Here is a 20,366-nt window from a genome sequence, read left to right on the forward strand (position 1 = left end):
GTTGTTGATACATGCCTCTTATGTACAGCTGGCTCTTAAAGCCAGGCAGCAAGTCAAAGAGCTGTGGACTGTTTCGAATGTGTCAGGTGGCTTCAAACCAAGCCCAGTGGACAGCTCCACCATCCAGATGCACTCTCCTGACTGCCTGTCGCCCTTGGCTGGTAGTGGTAAAAGAGAGGCCAAGGCTTGAGTGGGTCTCAGAGACTGAACTCCTGCCTCTCCCTGAGAGAAGGGCTCTCTCCATTGGCATTGAGGTCTGCAGCCTGCGGTGGCTTTTTGCACTAGATCCATGCCAGGCCTCTTCTGTGAATAGAAAGATGTCAGGTTTCAGGAAAGGCACCTTTCCACCAGACTAGGAAAGGGGAGAGGGAGCATCAGGATTTCTGTGCCTCTCCTCGCCTCATGGAGAAAATGTCCATATGGCAACTGCCCCCTTCAGCTTAGCCATGTCTCACACTTGGAGCCTTTTTTCCACCTTGCATTTCTTCCCTGAAGGGACTATCTTAGGGAGGAATAATGCCTCCCAGCCTGCCTTTGGTTACTAAGCAACTGGATCCTGGCATATCTTTCTCATCTCTCTTTTAGTTTCCTTGTGAAGTAATTAAAAGATCTGTATGGATGAGACTCATATTCCACCTTCTCCCTGGGTCCAGCCCCTTGGGTGGCAGATTCCCTCAATGACTCACTCCAGCCTTGAGGGAAATGTTAAGGGAACTTGTCTGGGGTAATTACCATAGTAAAAATCCCAAGTGTTTGGTGTGGGAAAGTCTTCAGCTGAGTTCAGGGCATGGAGACTATTTCACTTGCAAGGGTTTTTTATATTTGATGAGTCAGTAAGTGAGTTGAGTCAGGAAGGGAATGGGTTAAACACAGGGAGGTCAGCAGGCTCTGTCTGTCTGCCTGGCTGACCTGGTGATGCTGAACCAGGGTGCCTCGAGATCCTTTTACAAGTGCCATTGTGTGTCATGCAGTGTGAGCACTGATAAGTGTGCACATGTGATTCACAAGATAAACCCAGAGATTTCAAATACGAATCCATAGTGTTAACTTCTCAGCTGTTGGGGTCTTTCTGAGTTCTTTGCAATGGAAGAATTGCTCTATTATTTTTCTGTAGTCAAAACAAGAGCAAAAATTAAGACCTAGCATTTTCCAAGGGGTGCCTGGAGTCTAAGAAGGTTGAGGAACACAGGTCTAGTCTGTCACCAGGCACTTCTCTCTCAGTCTCTTATTACGCTTCCTTCCTTCCTTCCCAGCTGCCATGCTCATCTCTTCCCAGCAAGATCCCTGTCTTGCTAGGATTTTGTGCCACTGATATTGGTCACAACCACCTGTTGGACTCAGGCTTTTCTCTGTTCACAGCCGCTAACTGCCAGTCCCTACATCTCCACTACGCGTATACGTGGCACGGGTGCCAAGAGGCCGTCTCTGCTGCACCAGAGCTGCATGTCATTTTGTCACGACACAGACTCTTCCCAGCTACAGAACATGTTTCAGCACATGGTCCCAGGGAAGGGGCTGGGTTCAGCTGAAAGCAACTTTGCCCTGAGGTCCTCCTCTGACAGCCGAAGCCCTGGAGATCTGGGTAAGTGATATCCAGGTATCGACAGAGTCTGTCTAGGGAGGAGGACTAGCCTAGGAGCCCAACCTGCTGTGTGTGTCTGTGAATTTACACTGGGACTCTCATCATAGCATTGGGGCCTTGTATATTTAAATTGGGAAACATTCATTAAAACATTCCAGAGGCCTTGATCTGGGAGGGGAAATAGGAGCCTGATTTCAATTGATTCGCATAGTGAGTGTGACAGAGGATCCTGTTTATAGGCATGGTCATTATGATGCTAATGAATGAAGTGCCTCTTCCCTGTCTTCAGAGTCTGCCCAGCACCCATCATTCACCTTTGAAACAGAGACATCATCGGATTGGGAGCCCCAAGACCTGGATGTCAGCTCTGCCAGGGGGTCCCTGACCTCCCCCAGGGGCATCTGCAAGGCAGTGGTGAAAGGCTTAAGGAGTAATGAACCAGTCCAGTGGGAAATCACCTTTGATATCCGGCCCCTTTTCTGGGACAGAGAGAGGCAAGAGAGCAGTGAAGGGGATCTGTGGAATGAGACCTTCCACCACCTGGCGGCCAAGTCCATCATCCGGGATTTTGAGCAGCTTTCCGAGAAGGAATGTGAAATCGAGCACGGTAATGCACGTGTCCTCCCTGACCCCTGTGACAGCACCGCAGGCCAAATCCCAGCTGCTATACGCCTTTGTTGTCCCAACAGCTTCAGTTTTATCTGTTTGTTTGCAGCCATGGAGAGATCTGGCTGTCAGTTGTAACGTGTTAATACATGGTCACACAGTGGAGACACAACATGGCCACGCAGAATGTCTGCGTTCTCTCTCCCTAGACTGTCCTTTCTGCTTCCACAGCTTTTTTTGCTTGTTAACACCAATTCTCTCCTTTTCTCAGCTTCCCTTCTCCCTTTCCCACACTCCCCTGCTCCCCTCCCTAACAAGCCTGCTAATTATATGTATAGGCGGTTATTCACTTTGAGTTGCGAGCCCAGATCAGGAAGCAGACAACACTCAAACTCCCTCTGTTCAACTCCTCTGCAATGCAGCTGGAACTGGCAGGGCTCGGCTTTGAATCTAACATCAAACGTTGCTGTTCAAATATGTGTCCGGAAGTTGAGATTTCCCAGGGAGTCTGTTCTCAGGGGAAAGTTTTGGGCATGTCTGACTAAGAAAAACCTTTGGTAACAAGCTCCCTAGTGACATTTCTGATGTTTTTTACCTTTGGCCAGGTCAAAAGTGTAAAGACATGTTGTTTCTTTCCTTCCTTTGTCACTGTTTTTGCTACTGGCCACACATCAGGAGTGCAGAGGCCATATTGAAGGAAACAAGGGGGTGGGGAGCAGAGGAGGAAAGCATTTCTTTGGGAACGTATGCTTGGGTTTAAGCTGCAAGTGATGTTTCATGGATGAAGAAGGAGCCGTTTTTTCTTTCCCGTTCCTGGGTGAGATCCAGAGGGCCAAATTCAGCTTTTACTCTTCCTCTAAGACTCTGGGCATTTGTATGGGGCTGTCAAAATCCCCCTGAGCCCAGCAGCCCATAACGCTAGCATGGGTAAGACACACAGGGGGAATGATGTGGCCACGTTTGGGTCCTAAATGAGCAGGTTCCTATTGACTCTTGGATCAACGTGGGGCAGCTTTTAGCATGAGTCAGGAGCATATCCATGCTCATCTCTGGAGCTATAATGAGAGGCAGCCCACACGGGAGAGGAGAGAGGGCTGTAACAACATAGAATTTGGCTGAAAACATTTAGGATAGGATTCTTTTCCACCTCCTAGGCACATAAGTAGCCTTAGGCATCTAGGTGGGATTCTGCTTGAGCCCCTGGCAAAGAGTTAATACAAAACATAAGCAGGTTGTCCTTGTCCCTGCTGCTTTTTTGTGACTCCAAGAAAAGGGTGAGATGTTTGTTGTTACCAAAGTAGATGTTCAGGGGCTTGGACTGGGCGCAGTAGAATCACATGTAGATGCCTAATGGGTGGGATAGAATCTGGCCCTTATTTTTCCAAAGAAATATGAAGACAAAATGCATTCCTGATGCTCCTTGACTAATTTGAATAGATGCACACCAGCAAGGAATTTGGACCTCTAAATAGCGCCAAGGGTAACAACGAGGAGGTCTTTGCCACCAAGGGGTGGGAGAGAGTTGAGTTAGGAGATAGGACCATGGGGACACATGGTCACCAGACTATGCAGGACACAAGGCCCAGCTGGGATGGAAAGAGGTGTGTTGATCGCGGGAACCGGCCTGCACTTTTTAGGTGGTTATTGTGCTGATGGGGCCTGGGGGCTATATAGAGCAACGCATTGTGGGTTCAGCGCTTTCAAGAGGCAGAGTTCGGTGGACATGGAAACAGACAAGCGCTTTAAAAGGTTGCTGACATGGCCAGCGGTGCTAGCTCCAGCAAACTCGGAATATTCTCTCATTTTCACTGCAATGACAGAGAAACTCAAGACAATTCAGCTGGTCATGGGATCCTTGTGTTATACCCCTTAAGGCTCAAGGAAGAACTAGCAGCTTTATTGAGCACATCCATCTCAGGCAGATGTCTACTGAAGGCTGATACAGCCCTCCCACGTAGCCTGCCCTAGTGTGTCTTGGTCCATCGGTAATATCTGAGACAGGGCCTTCAGGCAGGGACACTCAATAAGGGAGGTCTCTCAAGACATTAAACTAGGGGAAGGAGGGAAGAGTGGGCAGCTGAGAGGAATATAAGGGTAAGTCTTTCTTCTCACTGGCACAAACCTTCAACCTAGTCTGGTGGAGCAGTTCTCTCAGGGCGATGATTATGGGGATTATTTTATTTTGTGTGTGAGTTTAAAGCTTGGATGTTGGGCTGATGACCCTGGAAAATGGGACCGGGCAGTAGACTGAACCCAGAAATCTTGCAAATTGTAACTCTGCCTTCTCTCATCCAACAGGCTCTGGGAGGCGGTACCAGCTCAATGCCATCCATACCAGCAAGGCATGTAACGTCATCAGCAAGTACACAGCATTCGTCCCAGTGGATCTTAGTACCAATGGGTACCTACCAACTGTGGTTGAATATACCAATGCAGGTAACAGACTCTCCAGCATGGTAACATTACTTGGTTGATGCTAGTGTATGCCCTGCACTCCTGTGTAATCCCCTGAGTCTACTCCACAAGAGTGCAAAAGGCCGCCCATGGAGAAATCAGATTCAGGCAGGATCTTGGCATTGGGGCAGGTTATAATCAGGCCTGCCAAGCTATAGATAGCAATAGCAAATCCATTTGCTTCTGTAAGGTGAGCCCTGGGCTTCCAGCCAATGTATGGAGAATAATTCCTTCAGTGTAGTTCTCTTTGTTATTCATATATCAATATACCCTGGTATAAGAGGTTCATATACTCCATCCACGGTCTGTTCATCCTCAGGACTATCTTGTGTGACCGTGTCTTGTACAAGAGCCCAAGGATGCATCTGCTTTTCTCTCCTTGTCCTAAGCATTTGACTGCCAGCAGCCACATCAGGATGTGGTGGGGAAGGGCTTACACAGCCTTGGTTCTCTTGAAAGCCTCTGCCCCTAACAGGGGAAGGGATGTACACAGTAAGTGAGCAGGAGTTTGGAGCTCAAGTGGCCAGTTGGGGCAGTGACATAGTGTCAGGGGGCCCCCAGCCTTTGCTATAGAGTAAGCACCACGGAAACAACCTATTGCCGAGCAGGCGTTTGTAGGGTAGTTGCATGGGGGCAGCCAACCCCAGGGGGAAGGAGTGTGCCATTGACTGGCTTGGAAGCCATGAAGTAACTGCATTAATCCAGCTGTTCGCTGTATCACCACTGCATGGTGATCCCAAACAGCCATAATGCTGGGGATTCCCTTTGTCCACATCAAGGTGCAGCAGCCAAGCAAGGCAGCCAGAGAAGCTCAGGCTTGGGAAGCAGAAGGCACCGAGGCTTTTCCATTGGACTTGGACGTACCCAGTCGACTTGTGGCCAGGATAGAGCAGACGATGGATTGTCTGGCCTGAGTAAGAGTCCAGCCCTTCACTATTGTCCTTGATCTCTTGTTTAGCACTGGGGGCCATGATCTAACAGGAATGTGCATTAACACATACCATCAGTCCTCTCCATTACCTGTCACTTGTGAGCTTCCTTCCTCTGGCCTCCTCATTCAAGATGATGGCTGTTTCTTGAAGGCAGTGACATAAGTGGATAAATGCTGGGGGCCTGATTCTCCTCTTCCTTATACTGGTGATCACAAAATCAACTGTAGCACAGTCTAAGGTGTAACACCATTGTGAATGGGCAGAAAGAAGCACTCTGAGCACGCAGTGGCAGTCATTGTACTGCACATACCTGGCTAGACCAGCTCTATCACCTGAACGAGCTTATGTTGTGCTGTTCTAGCCCTCCTGCTTCTGGCACAGCCAGATTTGCAGAGCCATGGAAATGAGAGAGAGATGAGCAGGGGCCAGCCATTTGTGAATCTGAAAGCAGGTTGGTATGAGCTTTCGGGGAAGTTTGGGATCTGCTGTACTCTTAGAACTGTCTCTTGCTGCCCCTATAGTTACCCTGGCTGTTCACACCATGCTTTATCCTGCCATGAAGGTCTGTTTTTAATCAGGGACAAAGCCCTTTTCTCGCTGGACAAGGGAACCTTCTTTTCTTTCCTGCCCTAGCACACGTGCAAAGGGAGCCCTCGATTGCACTGATGTAACAGTCTGTGGTATTTCCTGTCTCCCAAGGCAAAGTCCTGGCTTGTGTGCTGGCCTGCTGCAGCAGAGAGATTTAGCTCCTATAAGCAAGGACAAACAACACCACTTGTTGGTGAAGTCCTGATCCCAGGGAGATCCATTGGAGTCTTGCCATTGATTTCAATGGGGCCAAGATTTCACCCCAGGAATCTGTAATCCAAGCACTACCTGGCCACCAGTCCCAAACCCTGAGGCAGATGAGGGAGGTCCATCTAGGCTGTCATGTAGATGTCCCTTTTTTTTGGCCAAGGAGACAGCTCTTTGGCAATGAATATCCCTGACTAATGTCACTTGGAAGGTCTGATGAGCATAACATGTGGCTGGATCAGCTAATCTCAGTGCCGGCTGGAAGCTGTCCCCTGGAAAGGAAACTCCAGAAAATAATGACAGCTTCTTTGAATCTCTCAGAAATGGCTTTGGCTGATGCTTTGAGATTAATTGGCAGTCATAACACAGGTGACAAGAGGGGCCGATCAGCCTGCAATTAGAGATGAGGGGACTTTTAATGCAGCTGCCAGTAAATCGCCACCTAACAAAGATGAACTGGATTGAATGTTCGCTCGTGCAATCAAGGCTTCTGCTAAGTTAAAATTACTTTTTCATTAGGAATAAGGAGGGAGCTGGAATTCATGACCTTGTGGACAGTCCCTGTACTGACACCAGGTCATATTGCTCAGGAATGAGCTAGAATCAGACTCTTCTCTAGCTGCGCCTACCCCATTCTCTAGCCCAGTGGCCTGACCTCAGGCACATCAGCCTGTTAGCCACAGCTCAGAGCTGCAGCTGGTCCAGGGTTGAAGCCCTTTCACTTCAGAAGCGCGTGCTGCTTTTTCCTTTGCAGCTGCCTCAGCAGCTCTTATTCTCTCCACGTTCCTGTCCTTGCACCTCTCTTTCACCAAAGATTAAATCTTGGCAGCACTCACAGTATTAGACTTGACAACTAACCTCATATTCTTCTTGATCTCCTCAGCTTCTCAAGGCTAATGCAACCTGAAACACTTAGTTATCTGCCCCCGCTTGTTAGCGTGATCCCAGCGAGCACTGCAGGGTCATCCTGGTGGCCCACGGGAATAAGAGTTGCTCTGAGGAGTTGATCATAGCAGTGTGGGTATGTGGGGTTTCCGAGAGGCCGAACATTTCCATTTCTCCTTTCCATGCTTCTGTGCTGTGTGACTAGCTATTGAATGTGGGTGATACTAAAGGTTGACTCCTCAGGCCTGGGAGGATTTGAGCACTTTAGAAACCAGACCTTTCATTCACCAGGGGTTTATAGTCACCTTTCAGAGGACAGGGAGGGAGCCCTGGGGCAGGGTGTAGATCATAGCTAGTGCCAAAGGATTGTAGCTGGTAACCTAGAGCTGGATGGTCCTTGCGTGAGCCTAAGGTGAGGGTCTCTGGGGTCTGAGCCCCCCTTCTGCTTGACTCTGAGTGATGAAACCGTTATTCCACCTGCCTTTCTATTTCAAAAGCCTTGGGTTGCCTTCCAGTGCAGAACCAAATCCAGCATGGGCATTTTGGAAGTTGCCACTAAACAGAATTGTCATTCTCCAGCGAGCTGTCTCTGAATCCATCCTGGGGTGGGAGCATGTTTCTGAAGCGAGACAGTGGTCACAGCTTGTTTGATGCCACAGGGAGACCAGAAGCTTAGTAGATGCAGCACATCTCTAGCTTAAATTTGATCTAAGTCTTGGCACTTAATAACAGTACTTGCTTCTGAGCTGGTGACATAACCCATTATGGAGCTATGTGTTGCCTCCCTAGACATGGAGGCTGACAGTTCTGGGACTCTGGTAATTAGCACCTCTTTATTCCTTCACTCGGAGGTGATACCAAGGTGACAGGTTTCTCATCCTTCAGTTGTGCTGGGCATTCCTGGTAGTTTAGGAATAGTGTATCCTGCATTTGTGTAGGGCACTGATTCTCAACCGGGGGGGAGCCACAGCACTGTGGGGTGCCTTGGGATCCTTTCAAGGACTCCACAGGGTGCCCCACAATGTTAGCACTATTAGCTTTGCAGACATGATTCACAAGATAGACTCATTGATTTCAAATAGAAATCCAGATTTGGAGTCTTTCTGAGTTCTTTGCAACTGAAAAACCTCTCTATTATTTCTCTGTAGGCAAAAAAGAATGAAAATGAACTGGAATCTTTGAGGGGTGCCTCAAATTTATCCAAGGGTGCCTCAAGTCTCTCCAGGGGTGCATTGAGTCTAAAAAAGGTTGACAACCACTGATATAGGGGTTACACTAGATGGTCTTTGGGGTCCCTTCCAGTTCTAAAGCTGACATTTTGCTCTAATGAAAAGGAAGCAAAGTGCATGGTGAAGCCATTTGAGCTCCCTCTGCAGGACAGACCTTCAAAGAAGCATCATTGAATGGCACCCCTTTACAGTATGGGACTGATCTACAGCCCCTGGAAGTCAGTGGGAGTCTTTCTATGGATGTCAGTGGGCTTTAGGTCCAATCCCACAAGAGCCAAGTACGGAAAAGCCAATTACATTATCTCTGTGCTCCAGCCATGCCTCCGTCCACCTTTTAGCTTCCCATTGTATCCTCAGAGCAACTCAGAGAGCTGCCAAGATAGCTGATCAATACTCCATCCAGCTGGAATAACAGCTGCTGGAAGGTGGAGAGGCAGGGAGAGAGAAGCAGGAGGAAAAAAAGTGTCTATATAGGGGGAGACACCATTAAAGGAAATTTAAAGAAAAATGAACAGGTGCAGCAAAAGAATGATCTGATGATGCAGTAATTTGTTTCTCATTTCCTTTCTATGAGCTGAATCATATTTTGCATGTTGGTGTGGGCTTACTTCTGAGTTTGAGACTCATAAATTCTAAGCTTTTTCTTCCTGGAATGAATTCAATGTGGAATATGGGTGAACACACATTCCTAAAGGACCTGCCTGTCAAGGATCCTGAGGTATTTTCTGCACATTCAGCTGCGGAGAATCCTGGAGAGTAAGGCTTGACCCACTTTTAGAGACGTGGAAATGAGTATCGGTGACTGAGCCAGCATCAAAATAGCAAGTTGGTGGCAGAGAGGGAGTAGAAATGACCCCTATTCAGTTTCTTTGGAATACCCAGTTCCTGACCCAGAGCGGACTGAAGTGTTGGCCGACAGAAGTAGGATCCAGGTGTTCAGACTCATGGAGAGTCATGGCCAAACTATTTGACCCTTTGGTAAACTCTTTTTAACGTGATAAAATGCCCCAAATAGTCACATCTTCCCTCGTCCAGCCAGATCCACTGGTAAGATAGAAGGTGAATGGGGCTGGGATTCTCCCCACCAGAAGATGGTTCTCCTACATAGACTTGAGATGCATTGAAGGAGCCATCAGGTAATGCAAAGGGGAAAACAGTGCAGAAAACAGGACCTAAGAGGCACACAGTCTTGAAGTCATGGGGAAGGTTGGAGCCAAGGATGATAGAGGCTGTTGAGAGGAGCAAGAGGGAGTCTGGTGAATGAACAAGGTAACAGATGTGTTGGGTGCATTGCATGTTATAGATGTGATGATGGTGATACATGCAGCAGAGGATGAGGAAGACAGTAATGCTGGGAGAGGGTGTGAGGGCTGTACGTGCAATTCAGAGGGCCAAGACAAGGCTTAGGGAGGTGAGAGTCATATGTAGATAGATGACATTGCTCTTGTATTTCTGTTATTGCAGATATGGAAGAGAATGGCCTGTCGCCCTGCAGTACCCCATCTTCCTCTGGCTGGGAGCGCTACAGTTTCCCGGAAGGTAAGGGGGGGCATTTGTGTTATACCTTGAGGCCAGGGCAATGCCGTTTCATCCAACTGATATTTCAAGTGGAAGAGGAAAGAGTTTGTTAGTAACCTGTGTTCAGACTTTTGAACTGCTCCTGCAACAGTTGGTGATATAGGATCTTATTTGAATGATTTAAATCTGCTTTGGCCAATCTCTGTATATTGTTGAGTAAAATTAGGCCCATAAACCCATATTTAGGCACCTCATGGAATGGCCTGGAGTTCAGAGCCTCAAAGCTCTGACTAGCTCCTATGAGATCATCAGTGCTTTCCTGAGAGGTGGAAGGATATTATTGTCCTTGTGACGCGCATGGGAAAAAGGAGGCAGCGAGTGATGAAGTAACTTGGCCAAGGTTTCAAAGCAAATTGATGTCAAAGCCATGAAGAACAGTTGGGAACCCAGTCTCCTAGTGTATAGATCATACCCCTTGAATTCTGGGGCTAACTCTCCCATCTGACCAGAGGTTTCTTCATTTCATCCTTGTGTCTGTTTCTCCCCAGCTCCACTGCAGAGTCCATCTGCTTCCTCCACTCACTCCCAGAAGTCCATCGAGAGCCTCTTTGCTGCCAGGTAAGAGACAACTGGAGCATTCCCTGATGAGACAAGCCCCATGTCTAGTATCTTCCCTGGCTGTGGGTTTGACCACAAGTCCCTGTATATTTCTTGGGAGAGTATCTGCATCCTGCAGATGGGGAACAGGCTAAACTCAAGAAGCAAAGATGTGCTTTGAGACTAAGGGTCTTATCAGCCATAAGTTTCACAGCACAGTCTTGCTTTGTAAGTGCTATACCCCAGGCCTTCTTTAGTTGGTTTAATGGCCTAAGCAGACAGCTGGTGAGCTGGGATTAGGGAGAATTAGCCAGAAAGCTGAGACTGATGGTTGGGATCTAGACAATACACCATATTAATTTTTGAGTTTACAAATGTTGTATAAAAGCCATGCTTGTAGGAGTGGGGTGAACAGACCAGATGTGGGGTGGATTCTCCGTCCCACCCACTGCAGCCAGTTGATAGTGATTGTTTACCAGACAGGAGAGACTCCTGCAGGGAGGCTTTAGTGTTTATATACTTAGAAAAAAGTGCAACACATGCGTCCTCACTCTGTCTCACCTTTTCTTTGGTGTGACAGAGGGGAGTCACTCTCAGTGATGGCCCATTCAGTCCCGAGTGTCTTTGCTGAGCGGGGCTCTCAGTAGGTTCACATCTCAGCCCACTGGAAAGCAACATGAAGCTCCCACACCCATCCATAGTGCACTGAGCATTCATTAGATGGTAACTTTTTCATTCAGCACCTACATAGCTTAGATTGGAACCAGTGACCTAGAGGACTACATACTCTGCTACTCCCTCCTCAAGCCACCCATTTATGTGGGTACGGAGGTATGTTCATGTCATCTGATATGAAGAAACTGTGCGGGCCCTAGCCTACTGAAATTCAGCAGGACTTTGGGTCTTAAGTCACATAGGTACTGTAAGCTTTACTTTTCTCCAGTGATTTGAAGAGATGAGGGATCAAAGGAAAAGCCCCCTGTCTTTCTCATGCACTAACATGCTCATCCCATTCTCTTTATGCTGCCTGGACTCTCTGGCTCCAGTCCCTGGAAACTTCTGTCAAAGTGCATGAGTCGCACAGCTCTTCTAAAAAGTGACAAAAGAAAGGATTAGGGTTTAGGCGGGGTCACATACTCTTAATTAGCTGAATAATTTACTTCTGAGGCATGGGGCAATGATGGTCTTCCTAAAATTTCCTCTCAGTTTGGGTATTTCACGAGAGACTTAACTAGAGGAGAGTTACATTTTTACCGGGCAGCGCTGGCTGTACAGAGCAAGGAGAACTCCCCATATTGGTCGCAGTATAGCTCAGAAGGGGACCGATGGGCTGCTCTGTATTGCAGGTAAAGCCAGGTGAGCAGGCGCTTGGCAGCAGGCCCGGTGCATGTGTCTTTGGACTGCCTGACTTATGTGGCCTATACCTCCCCTTGTTACTTTGTCTTGATGCAGGTTGACCCTTAATAAAACAAGACTGTTGACTCGTGCGGCCAAAGGTTTCATGAGTAAATCTCCAAATAAGGTGACTGAGCCCAGCTCGGAGAGCGACAATGAGAACAAAGACTATCTACCCCTGGTAAGCCACTGAACCAGACCTCTGCTATTTGGCATAATGGAGCATAGGAAGATAAGAATGGGAGGGACTTTTTTGATCACTGGGTCCAGTTCCCGGCTACTGCAGACAGCTATGTCCTATGTCCTGTTCATAAGCTCTTCCGGTCCCAGCCTAGATTAGGTTGTTTGCTCCAACTACTCCTGTCGGAAGACTCTTCCAGGACCTCATTTCTTGGAGGTGATGCTTAGAAGTCACCTTCTGATTCCTAGCCTACACTTCCTCATGATCGCTGCATACTTGCATATTCTAGATAGAGCGTATTGCTAGTGCATGAGCTAGAATTATTGCTTCTGAGGAGGACTCTGTGACTTGAGGACCTGCAGCAATAAAGTGTTACCCAGTAGAGGAGATGACAAGCAGCTCTATTGCATGTGATCATCCTGGAAACTATTGGCTTGCCCATAGTGCTGCTGTCCCAGCCTGGCTTGGGTGTAGCTGGGGTAGACTTTTGCTAGGTTGGGTAATCCACAGCCTTGGCTACAGAAAAGATCTTCTCTGGGACCTTACTGCAGCACTTCCTTAAGGCAGCACTATGGTTCCTCCCTGCAGGTATCTCTGCAGTTGGCCTGTGGTGCCTTCCTGCTCAACTCAGCGCTCTGCGATGCAACCAACATTCCCATGGAGAAACTGAAGTGGACCTCTCCCTTCTCCTGCCACCGGATGACTCTCAGCCCCTCTGCTGGCTCTTACAGCACGAGGAAGCCAGACACCCCTGGGGAAGCCAAGAGCCCAGCCTATGGCCAGCAGCTCCAGGTGCCTGGTGATGTTCGTAGAGAAGGCTTCTCTGACAGGGACTTCATCTCTAGTCCCTTGACCAATGGACATGGCGAGGGCCAGGAGGATGGGGGCTGCCCTCGCCACTTCTCAGGTAGTGAGGCTGAGAGCCTCTCCAGGGCTCTGCAAGCTGAGAATGAACTCTTCCCTCCTGCTATCACCATCCACCGCTTCTCCCCTCAGAGCACCCAGCCTCCTCCGGAGCTGCAGAGCGACAGCGGCAGAGGCTCTGAGACAGATGACTCCGAGCTCCAGGCCCTGCTGTCTGACGTTGAGCTGCAGCAGCGGACTGAGCCAGAGGGGATGCTTTGGGCCACGGCAATCGCCCTGGCCTGGCTGGAACACAGCTCGGCCTCCTACTTCATTGAGTGGGAGCTGGTGGCTGCCAAAGCCAGCATATGGCTTAGTGAGCAGGAGTTCCCCCCAGGCTGTGGCCTGGCCACCGTGAAGGCCGCAGCCCGGCAGCTCTTTGTGTTGCTCAGGCACTGGGATGAGAACCTTGAGTTCAACTTGCTGTGCTACAACCCAAACAATGTCTAGGAGGGGCAGGGGCATGGGGGAGATCCAGGCAGTTGTCTGTGAAGGCACCCAGGGTACAGGGACTAGTCCTTAAAGACACACTGAGCTCTGCTCCAGCAGTGATGTGCACGTTTATTAGAACAAGGCTTTACACTGGCAAACCCATGACTGAGATCCATTCAAAATCCCACGCTCGGCGATTCTTCTTGTCACAGCCTAAGCAAGGTCCTGTGCTGCTTCCTGCAGAAGGATGTTATTTAGGCCACTGTCTCAGCAGAAAGGATCAGACAATTTGGTAACTAGGAAGAGCACATCTGGTTTTGCTGGGCACTGGGCAGCTTCCCTTTGGTCCCCAGTGCTGCTCCCAGGAAGAGAATCCCAAAGCATTGCTCAGCTGTCTGATCCACCCACCCACTTTTTCTCCTGCTTACCGAGCTCCCCTCTGCTCTTCATGCAGAGCATTTGCAGCATGATTTATTTATTGCTCCCCAGAGGCACCTGACAGTGCCCCAGTGTCAGTCTTGAATGCCTTTTAGTGAAGATTATCCTATGTCTCTTGTCTCAGGATTCATGCTTATGCATCTGCTCCTTTTCGTAGGTCAAGGGCAATGGAAATGCAGACTGTGACTGAGTGTCCAGGTAGCTTATACTCTAACAGCAGTAGTGTTGTTCCTATTGGAGATGGGTGAAAGCTACCTTCTCCTGGCCCTGGCCATGGAATGGCTTCACTGATCACCAGGGGTGGATTTGGGCTGAGATTTTCCACGAAGCCCTCAGGAATTAAGTGCTCAGATCCCACTCTAATTCCAAATTCCTTGGTGTCCAGGACTGCCCCACAGCTGACAACGTGCCTTAGCATCACGTGCCCACAGAGCAGGGGCATTGTGGGGCAGACTCTGCAGTCAGTAAACTGCCTGGAACGTGCAGAGGATGGGCTGAAGAAGGCAAGCTCTTTCCCAAGCACTTCTGGCTTACTGTAGTAGAGACAAGAAAGTGTCCTAAGAAGTAAAGTCTTCTCTGCTCTATCAAAGTCCCCTTCTGTTGGGACACAGCCTACGGTCTCAAGAGAGGCTGTGCAGCATGTTACATCTGATCGAAACCACCTGGCTAAAGGGCCTGCCTTGGAGTTGCACTTCCAACCTGAAGCCATTTGCCCAGTGGTTTTGACCCTCTTGCACTTTGGTTTCCTGACTCATATGGAAAATATTCCACTGCCCTGCTGTGCACCTGGCTCTTCGATGCTCCTGCTAGCCAAACTCCTCTGTCCTGGCCAGATTGGCAGAGCTCCTTCATTATTGGTGTGGCTGCCTTTTCTCCTGTTAGCATTATTCCCTGTGCATAGGTTCTACCTTCTTGTGTCTGCTTGCAAACCTGTCACATGCCTGTGTGTCACACCTTGCCCCTTGGGTCTCACACTGCCCCTCCAGATGGGGTGAGCAAACGATTTATCTCCCAGTTGGGTTGGATGCCTGGCAAGCCTCTTGGATTCCCTCCCCCTCCCTCCAGCACTGCTGCTGAACTTGTTCCCATCCTCTCTGTGCTGTGTTTTGACTGGAATGCCATAGCGCTTGTGACAGGCACTATCCGTGGGTACCTGTATCCACTCTGCTTAATGCAAAGTGACAACTGATAGCAAATTGTATTGACAGACCTTCAGTGAGTGTAATTGCTCGGCAGAAACCATCCTGAATCAGTTATTCATAGTGGAAGGCAACTGTAATCCTCAGACTCCAGTGCTCAAGAAAGTCACCAGAACCATCCCTGTTATCTCCAGCTAATGCCAGGAACATGCTGTGGGTGACAATTGTCAAAAACATGTTAATTCAACTAAATACACCACAGCCAATTAGTTCATAATAGAGTGATTATTAAAGACTCGGTAAGGACCAGATTCAGCCTGTTGCAGTCCAGAATATGACCCTTCCATGACAAACCTCACAGTACAACTGGCTTGTTCTGATCAATGTGCACATAACTGTAACTGTCTCATTAATGGGGACAGTGCAGGCCTCATTATGGCCTGCGGCTGAAGGGTGACTGCATCTGAACCGTCACCCCAGGATGCGGGGGATGCTGTCACCTCAGGGAGGTTTGTACAACCAAGCTCGTGGCCGTGAATCAAGAAAACCTCCCTATTCACTTCAGCACCCATGTAGAGCCCATTAAAACAAGTGAAAATTTAGCACATGCTTTAAGGCTTCCCTGAATTGGGGGCAGGTTTCATTGTGCCTGAAAAGATGGGTGGGTGAGTTGGGAGGCCATCGATGGGTGGGTGAGTTGGGAGGCTATCGATGGTTGGGTGAGTTGGAAGACTGTCGATGGTTGGGTGAGTTGGGAGGCCATCGATGGTTGTGCGAGTTGGAAAGTTATCGATGGTTGGGTGAGTTGGAAGATGTGAGATTGTGTGAAAGGGAGTGGAAGAGGTCAGGTTCACATGTGAGAAATGGAGCTGATCGTGATGCTTTCAACCAAAAACAATTTCTGTCAGAAACTATGATTCTGTTGAAGTTGATCTTTGCAAAGGGATAGAGGGCAAAGGCAATATTTTCAGTGATTTTTGCTTTACTTTAATTTTTCTGACAAGAGAACTCTAAAAATATATATTTCTTTTGTTTGAACCCAGAATATAGCTTTAACATTGGTCTTGGGGAACTGAAGAATGTCAGTTGCCATTTGCAGGGTTTGGATTTTGGGGGCAAGGGGGTCTTTCCCTCCAGGAGAAGTAAAAGAGGGGGAAGAAGTGAGAGACCACTGGACTTTCTTCTGATGCAAAAATATTGATTTGGGAGCCCCCATGGGAAACCAGCATTTTCAACCATGAATTTTGGAGCAGGCATTTCTGAAAAAGAAGAAGTAGGTTTTCATACAATCTCTTGTGTGAACAGATTGGGATGGGAGTTTTGTTTGTCTCGCAAGAGAAGGTTACAAGATGCTTCTTCCTGTTGTCTTCAGATCCAGTTCAAATATGTGTCTTGTCAGCTCAGGCTGCAAGAGTGTGGTCCAGTTCCGAATGCATCCATGCCTTTCCTGGTTATGTTCCAAATTAGTCCCTAAAACTGCTGGCATCCCATGTGTGTTCAACAGGGCATCGATTCGGATGTTACAGAAGATGCCCATGTCATTGTGTGGCATTATTAATGTACCAGCCCCTGCATTGGAAGTGCTGGAGAGCTGCAACACTCCTTTTCAAGCAGGTCATTTGCTCTTCCTGTCTCAAGTAGCATGTCATGGAAAGCAGCAAACCGAAAGCTTAGCTGTGTGCGTAGCTATTACCCTGTTCCGTAGCTGTCCCACCCTGTGACGTGGTGTCGGTGTGCTGCAGAGCCAGCGCAAGGCCCTGGCTAAAAGCAATGTGATGCGAGCTGCTTTTTTTTTGGTAGGTGGAGTGACCTGATGTACTGGGTTTTTCAAGTGTTTTTGCACCCTCCTATCACCTTGCCTCATGTCCCTGCTCCCCCCAGCCACCCGCAAGGCTCAGCTTTGTAAATACCAGAAGTGTTAATCAATGCAAACCGTCCCACAGTGACCCCCTTTTCCTGGGGAGCGCCTGGCTCTCACAGCAGACGTAGCGGGTGTTGAAGCCCAGATTGGCAGCTCAGAGAGCCACGGCTGCAGAGATGTGCAGATGCCGAGGCCTGTGGCGTGTGGGTCAGACAGGCTTGGCACACAGGTCCTAGGTGGTGTCACAACAGCTCTGTCCACAATGCTGCATTATCTGATAGGAGCTTATTTCTATGCACTCAAAGCACTTTAGATGCTTCCAGGTTATGGGCTTTTAGCAATCATTCCAAATGGCTTTTCAGTTAGAGGCTCAGCATGTCCTTAAGATGTGAGTCACAGTCTAATGTCTCAGTTTCGCACAGAAAAATGAGAACATCACAGAAAATCTCCCCGGTTACTATAACCCCCCGACACAAACATATGGCCTTGTGGTTCGGACTTTCCAATGTAAATGCAAGTCTCAGTGACTCCTAACTAGCCCTTGTACGAGTCTGTAATACATACAGGGTCTAGAAGATGTACTGAGTGAGGGACATAGATGTATTGAGTGTGTATGGGAAAAAAAGTATGGAGAGTGTGTGCAACAGCAGAGGAAGCTGTCTCTGGTTGTTCAAGCTGTGGCCCAGCGGCAGAGATAGGATGTGCCATCAGAGACAGGGGCTTTCCATAATAAAACAGGGAAATACACACCACCTGTAGCGTGTTGTATGCAACAGCCACCATGCATGTTAGCACACAGAGACTCGTGTTGGCTATCTGCTTTTTAGCACAGTCTTGAGACAGTCAGATTAGCCCAAGAGCAGTTCTGTGAACTTGTAAAACATGCATTGCTGCTGCTAACTCTGCTCTAAAATCACTCTGTGTTGGTTTGCAGATGTAACAGGAGGCTGACAGGTCATTCCTATTGCTTCTCTGAGCCTGCTCTCCGCATTACCAGCTCAACCATGTAACAGAGGCTGCAGTTCAGAGTGCACTGACCCCCAGGGAGGGGGAGCCTGCAGATCAGTAAGCAGATGAGAACTTATCTGAGGTAATAGTAATATTTTACTGAAGAGCAAAACCTACCTCTCTTTTTTGCCCAACTCTTGCTCGCTCTCTCTCGGGTTCTCACTACAAAGACGTTAGCAGAGTCTTGAACTAGGTCCATCTAAGATAGCTATGACCCAGACCTCAGCCCTGCTGGTTAATAGGGAACTGTGCTGGTTTCCAGGGACAGCTCCCACAAGACATGCAGTCAGAGTATTTTTGGGGAGATCTGTACTACTCCATACGGCCCGACCCAGGTCTCGGCACCTGCAACCCTGGCATAATCTGCCAACATTTGAATGTCCCTGTACTATAGGCTCCTTGCAGGATTGCCCCGAGTGCTGCCTTGTAACTTGAAGTCAGCTCTGAGGAAGCGTCCAGTTATTGTATCAAACCAAAGTACCCGACAGGAGAGGTTTAGCATGGATGGGATAGGCTTTTGCTTTAGCTGAGAATTATACAGGCTGGCCAGGGAAAGGAGAGCTCTCCGCTGGACTCACAGGGGAGTGTTTAACCTTGTGTTAGCTGCTGTGAAATCCTCCAGCACGGCCTCAGAGTTGCCGTGCGGGCTGTCTGGACAGGCCACCAGAGGGTGACCTTGCTTCATGCTCATCAAGATGCTGAGATCTGTTGTTGGCAGTTCACAAGCTGTTAGAGACGGTGAGGGTAAGACTGGGGCTGGGCGGCTGCAAAGATCTGAACCTTGCAGCAATGCCTCTTGCAGTATCGAAGTCCAGCTGCATGGAGAAGGCAGCTCCCTCAGCCTCTGCCAGCTGAGCAGGGAAGGATACTCCTGGAGGTTGCTTCTGCATCAAAGGGGTTTAGCCGTAGGAGTTTGGAGCGCTGGCTTCCAGCTGTGCGGGGTGGTTTATATAGCTCCCTTGTTGCAAAGCCTGTTCTCCAATGGGCAACCCATGACATGCTGGATACAGCATCATAAGATCAGTAATTGCTTCCATTCAGGCAACACTGTTAATTCCAAGGACACCAGAGCATTCAATCAATACTAGATCAGCCTCCCCATGCCAGCAAGGTAGGTAACTCTGTCCAGTTTGTAAGTGCGGAAACTGAGGCACAGACAGCTAAATGACTTGCTGGAGCAGAACTTGGGGTGTCATGGTTCCCAGCTCTGAGCACTGTAAAACCCTGCCTCACCTATTGTTAAAAAAGTTGGGAGCTCTCCAACTACACTGTGGTCCATCTTAGCTTGGATGCAGTCTCCGTTGCCAGGGATGTGTCGAACATACATCTGTTCCAGTCAGAGTTTTGTGTCGCTGTGTCGCTGCTCGTGGTGTCACGTAGCTGTCAAATTAGCCGGGTGGCTTTCTGCAGTCCTCTGTGGTTCAAGTGACATGGCTGGTGATTGTTCTCCAGACCCTCAAGTGCCTACGGATGCGACCACACGCTCTAGCGTACAATGTGACTGTGGTGCCTGTGATTTTTTTGCTGCTCGTTGGAGACCCGTTGCCTTTCGCTCACTTTCCGGATGCGTCAGCACCATTGCCTTGTTCTGTGGGCTTCGAGTTTTGTGTCCGGGGCGGGGTTGGGGTGGGGGTAGGAGGGGAGGAAGCAGTGTTTTGGCTTCAGGACTGTGCTCGTGCTGTGGTCCCTGTGTTATCCGTGTCAGCTATCCTCGTGTGACGGGGTCGACCATTCTGTGATGCCGAAGATGTCCCTCGGTAGGGCATGGCGGGTTTGTCGGCTGGCTCCTCGCGGCGGTCGTGTTCTCTGTTACACAAGTGGTGTTATCCCAATAAAGCAAAGTGTGCTTGAATCCGTGTCCTGAGTACTTTTGTCTCGCTGTGGTTTTCCCCTCAGTTCACCAGGATCCGCTCCTATGCCCATAGCCTCCCCAGAGTCACTTGAACGGTTGGTGAAGAAGTCGGCTGGGCCTTGGGGGGAAAAACAGAGCTTGGAAGGAAAGGATCATTGCTGGTTTCTTCCCAAAACATTTAGGTTTCAGCTTTTTTTTTTTTGGCCAAACACAATGTTCATTCAAAGCAGGGAAAATATCTTACCCTCTGAGTTTTTGAAAATGGGGTGGAAAAAAATCTGATTTGAGCAAAATGCCTGAAAGTTGCACAAGGGAAAATCCTATGTAGAAAAAGATGGCTTTTTCCCCACCTCAAAATTGCCCACAGGAAAAAAAAATCTCCCCTTGTAGCTCAGGGTATGAGATGCAGCCGCCCTCACTGAGGCAACTGAGCGCCTTACAATCCTATTGCTAATGTGTTTGCTCTCACCACATCCCTGCGAGGTAGGGAAATGCTGCTAGACAAGGGCCCAGCAACCTATGGCCTGTGGAGCTTTGGATCCGGCCCTCGGAGCTAGTC

At 48.8% G+C, this 20,366-nt stretch overlaps 1 protein-coding gene across 3 annotated transcripts in view; it reads left to right on the forward strand.

The window, feature by feature from the left end:
* The window catches only part of VWA5B1 (von Willebrand factor A domain containing 5B1), a 67,820-nt gene extending 48,013 nt beyond the window's left edge, over positions 1-19,807 (forward strand). For 2 of the 3 annotated variants that reach the window (XM_019500040.2, XM_019500039.2), the window contains exons 15-22: positions 1,360-1,582; positions 1,872-2,189; positions 4,487-4,624; positions 5,422-5,556; positions 9,948-10,022; positions 10,550-10,619; positions 12,051-12,174; positions 12,763-19,807. In XM_019500040.2, the coding sequence (XP_019355585.2) occupies positions 1,360-1,582; positions 1,872-2,189; positions 4,487-4,624; positions 5,422-5,556; positions 9,948-10,022; positions 10,550-10,619; positions 12,051-12,174; positions 12,763-13,527 (1,848 nt within the window). In that variant the 3' untranslated portion in view covers positions 13,528-19,807. The remainder of the gene's footprint in view (positions 1-1,359; positions 1,583-1,871; positions 2,190-4,486; positions 4,625-5,421; positions 5,557-9,947; positions 10,023-10,549; positions 10,620-12,050; positions 12,175-12,762) is intronic. The other variant, XM_059716619.1, reaches the window with a different exon arrangement.
* Positions 19,808-20,366: the final 559 nt, after the last annotated feature.

The sequence above is a fragment of the Alligator mississippiensis genome, chromosome 13 (assembly GCF_030867095.1).
Source record: "Alligator mississippiensis isolate rAllMis1 chromosome 13, rAllMis1, whole genome shotgun sequence".
NCBI lineage: Eukaryota > Metazoa > Chordata > Crocodylia > Alligatoridae > Alligator > Alligator mississippiensis.